The sequence below is a fragment of the Ascaphus truei genome, chromosome 15 (assembly GCF_040206685.1).
Source record: "Ascaphus truei isolate aAscTru1 chromosome 15, aAscTru1.hap1, whole genome shotgun sequence".
Lineage (NCBI taxonomy): Eukaryota > Metazoa > Chordata > Amphibia > Anura > Ascaphidae > Ascaphus > Ascaphus truei.
In genome coordinates this window covers 19740048-19743942 of record NC_134497.1, presented here as the reverse complement: position 1 = coordinate 19743942, position 3895 = coordinate 19740048, and the positions used below count along the sequence as shown (strand labels likewise).

At 49.7% G+C, this 3895-nt stretch overlaps 1 protein-coding gene across 1 annotated transcript; it reads left to right on the top strand.

The window, feature by feature from the left end:
- The first annotated feature begins 216 nt into the window (after positions 1-216).
- On the top strand, positions 217-3639 carry LOC142466648 (adenosine receptor A2a-like). The gene is made up of 2 exons (XM_075571899.1): positions 217-872; positions 1209-3639. The coding sequence occupies exon 2, from the start codon at positions 1277-1279 to the stop codon at positions 2372-2374; it is 1098 nt and encodes a 365-aa protein (XP_075428014.1). The 5' UTR covers positions 217-872; positions 1209-1276; the 3' UTR covers positions 2375-3639.
- Positions 3640-3895: the final 256 nt, after the last annotated feature.

The window sequence follows — 3895 nt, the reverse complement described above, 5'->3', positions numbered from 1 at the left end:
AATTTGACTCCTATACCAGCAATGCAAAAATAAAATAGCTTGGCTGATTATGCGCTGCAGCAGTGAAGGGGTTAAAAATATAGGCAATTGTGGTTTACTCTGTAAAACAAGGGCAGGGGGCTATGTGGTACCTTCCCACGTGGGACTTTCCCACTCTCCACATACAAACCATGGGACTTTAAATATGTGAAACAGACAGTATTTGCATCCAGAGAGAAGACTGCGGGAGAGAGAGAGGCATAGAGATAGTGAAAGGAGGAGAGAGGGAGAGAGACACCAGGAGAGGGAGAGACACAAGGAGAGGTAGACCAGGAGAGAGACACCAGGAGAGGGAGAGAGACACCAGGAGAGGGAGAGACCCAGGGAAGAGAGAGACACCAAGAGAAGGAGAGAGACACCAAGAGAGGGAGAGAGACACCAAGAGAGGGAGAGAGACACCAAGAGAGGGAGAGAGACACACTAGGAGAGGTAGAGAGACACAAGGATAGAGAGAGAGACACACACACACAAAAAGAGAGAGAGACACAAGGAGAGAGAACGAGACACAAGGAGAGAGAGCGATAGACACAAGGGGAGAGAGAGAGACACAAGGACAGATAGAGACACCAGGAGAGGGAGATAGACACCGGGAGAGGGAGAGAGACAAGGAGAGGGAGAGAGACACCAGGAGAGGGAGAGACACACCAGGAGAGGGAGAGAGAGAGACAAGGAGAGGGAGAGTGAAAGGAGAGAGAAAGAAAGAAGAAAGATACATCAGAATATCTTCTTACATCTCAACTTAGACACCAAACCCCCCATTCTGTGCTCTCTCTTCCAGTTGATGCTGTAATTCTCAGTCTCTGTGTCCTGCCCGCGTCTCACATCTGGAGCTGGTAAGTAACACTGCATTTATTTGAGCCCAATCCTTTGGCTTTATTCTCCATGCAAAGCAAACACTCCACAGTGCCTGAGTTATATGGGAAGGAACTGCCGTAATAATAATGCTCTTGAAATGGTGATTGCACTAACAGTCTCGGTAGAGCCCTTATCTGGCTGTAGTGTTTAGATTGCTTTCAATTTGACTCAGAAATGCCCTTGTTTGCTCATGCGCTCAAAATATTTACCTGTAGTTGGATTCGCTGAGGTTCCACCTCGTGCGTAGAGGCAGAGATGTTCCTGTGTCCTGGGGTTCGGATATTGACTTGCTTTTTGTCTCTCAACACCTCCAGGGGCTTTGGAAGAGTACGAGCTGTATGATGGATTCTGCGTCTTGAGCTCCTCTTCCTCTGCTCCTCCAATGCTTGCAAACACTTCGTCCACCTTGAATGGCCGTTTCTGCAGCCCTGGTCTGCTTGGAGTCACCTTGAAGATCTCCCTCATGGTTTTGCTCGTTGTGACCATCACCCTGGGCAATGTGGTCAGTCTCCTTGTATTTCTGAGGACCAGGCAGCTTAGAACCTCTCAGGGCTTCCTGAAGACTTCTTTAGCCCTGGCTGACTTGGCTGTTGGACTTCTGGTGGTACCTTATTCTGTGTACAGAGAGGTGAACCTCATTGCATATGGGTTGGAGAAAGCCGGTGAGGGTGATCCCCCCAGTGTCAGCTCCGTGCTCCCCTGTTTTATCATGGGACCACTCTTTGCCGGCTGCACTTTTGTCTCCATTTCCACCATCTTTCTGCTGTCGGTAGAGAGAAGCATTGCCGTGCTGAGACCTCTTCACAAGAGGATTGTGATCACCAGGAGGAGGACTGGGTGCCTCATTGTCTTCTCCTGGGTCTTCAGCTTCCTGTTGGCCATGGTACCCATGCTCTCCAGCCGGGGGATAACTCTGGAGTACAGCTCCTGCAGCAAGATGTGTAACTATGTCTTCACCACTGACCAGCCGCAGGACCCCAGCTGGAACATCATGCTCATCTTCCCAGCCTTTGACTTCTCTCTCTTGGGTGGCACTTTTGCCATCAACTTCATCACCTTTGTAGCCATTAGGCAGTACTGCAAGGCGAGGAAGAAGATGGAAGTGGATGTCCAGAGCACCTGCGTCAAGGTGTCCTTCTCAGAAATCACGGCGGCCAAGACCATTGGCATCCTCACCTTCGCCTTCTCCGCCTCCTTTGGCCCTGTCGCGGTGTTTGTGGTGGGTAATGTCCTGGGCTACCGCTGGTGTGAGTTCTCCTTCTATGCCTTCTGGATCCTCACCTCCAACAGCTGCTGGAATGTGGTCATCTACAGTGCCAGGGACCTGCGGTTCAGGCAAGGAGTCCGGGAGCTGTTCAGCAGACGGGTGCTGAAGTCACCGATTCAGCAGCAGAGACCTCCGTGTCCTGCTAAGGAGGACAGCTCCTCCTCTCACTGTGTGGCTGTGATCAAGGAGATCTTCCATCCAGAAACAGCTTGACCCAAGGTCCTGACATCAGAGGAACAGTTGTGTGGGACTTCTCTGCAGGGTGGGATCCAGTAAACTTTGCAGAGCTCTGCAGGATTGGAGCTAGGCATGGTGCTGATCCCTGCAGGACGTGATCCAGTCAGTTCACTGACCCTTCGGACTGGGATCTATCACTTTTACAGATCCTTGCGGCATGGTATAGAGGACATAATCCAGCCAATGTACTCATCACTGCGTGCTGTGATCGGGTGACACCTGTGATCCATGCAGATCCAGCAGATCTTGTGAGGCTTCCAGTATAACAACCAGTGAGGTTTTTTGACCCTCTTGGCAGATATATTCTGCGACCCAGCCTCCTCCCATTGCTAGAGGATGAGCAGGACACAAAGATGTTCAATGTTTAAAGGGCAACAATCGCTGATCGAGAGACACAGAGGGGGAGAGGGGTGACACCTCTTTGCAATGGAGGAGAATGACTCCGGGACAGAGCGTCTTCACAATACAACACAATATGATGTCCTGCTGCACAATGATACACTCAGGGGTGTTACACAATAACACAACCTGACAGGTGCCTGAATGAACCCGCCTCATGTTCACACCCAGGTATCGCTACGATACGCTCTTGTGCAAGGACTATTATTGCACGGATATGGAGCTGGACGGCGTGATTACCGGGGTGGGATAACATATGAACCCCTTCCCTGCTTGAGGCCGCTGCACCCCTTGTTGTCCCGGTATTGGGAGGACTTTGAGCAATGGCACTGGGAAGAGGGCAGGTATACTCGCTACTGTTTAATATTGATGCATGAAGGTGGCTGCAACAGGGGAATTAAACCCTTCATCAAAGGGGATTGCAATGCGTTGCAAAGCTTAACTCCGTCCTAACTGCTCCTATTACCCCTCCCTATAACTCCCCCTATTGCCCCATAGAACCCCTCCCTATAACTACTCCTATTGCCCCATAGAACCCCTCCCTATAACTACTCCTATTACCCCATATAACCTCTCCCTATATCTCCTCCTATTACCCCATATAACCTCTCCCTATAATCCCTCCTATTACCCCATATAACTGCTCTCTATAACTCCTCCTATTGCCCCATATAACCGCTCCCTATAACTCCTCCTATTGCCCCATATAACCGCTCCCTATATCTCCTCCTATTACCCCATATAACCGCTCCCTATAATCCCTCCTATTACCCCATATAATTGCTCTCTATAACTCCTCCTATTACCCCATATAACTACTCCCTATAACTCCTCCTATTGCCCCATATAAACGCTCCCTATAACTCCTCCTATTACCCCATATAACCGCTTCCTATATCTCCTCCTATTACCCCATATAACCTCTCCCTATAATCCCTCCTATTACCCCATATAACTGCTCTCTATAACTCCTCCTATTACCCCATATAACCTCTCCCTATTACTCCTCCTATTGCCCCATATAACCGCTCCCTATAACTCCTCCTATTACCCCATATAACCGCTCCCTATATCTCCTTCTATTACCCCATATAACCT

Excerpts from the sequence above, each read along its gene's own strand:
- LOC142466648 (XM_075571899.1), top strand. The coding sequence starts at position 1,277 with ATGCTTGCAAACACTTCGTCCACCTTGAATGGCCGTTTCTGCAGCCCT.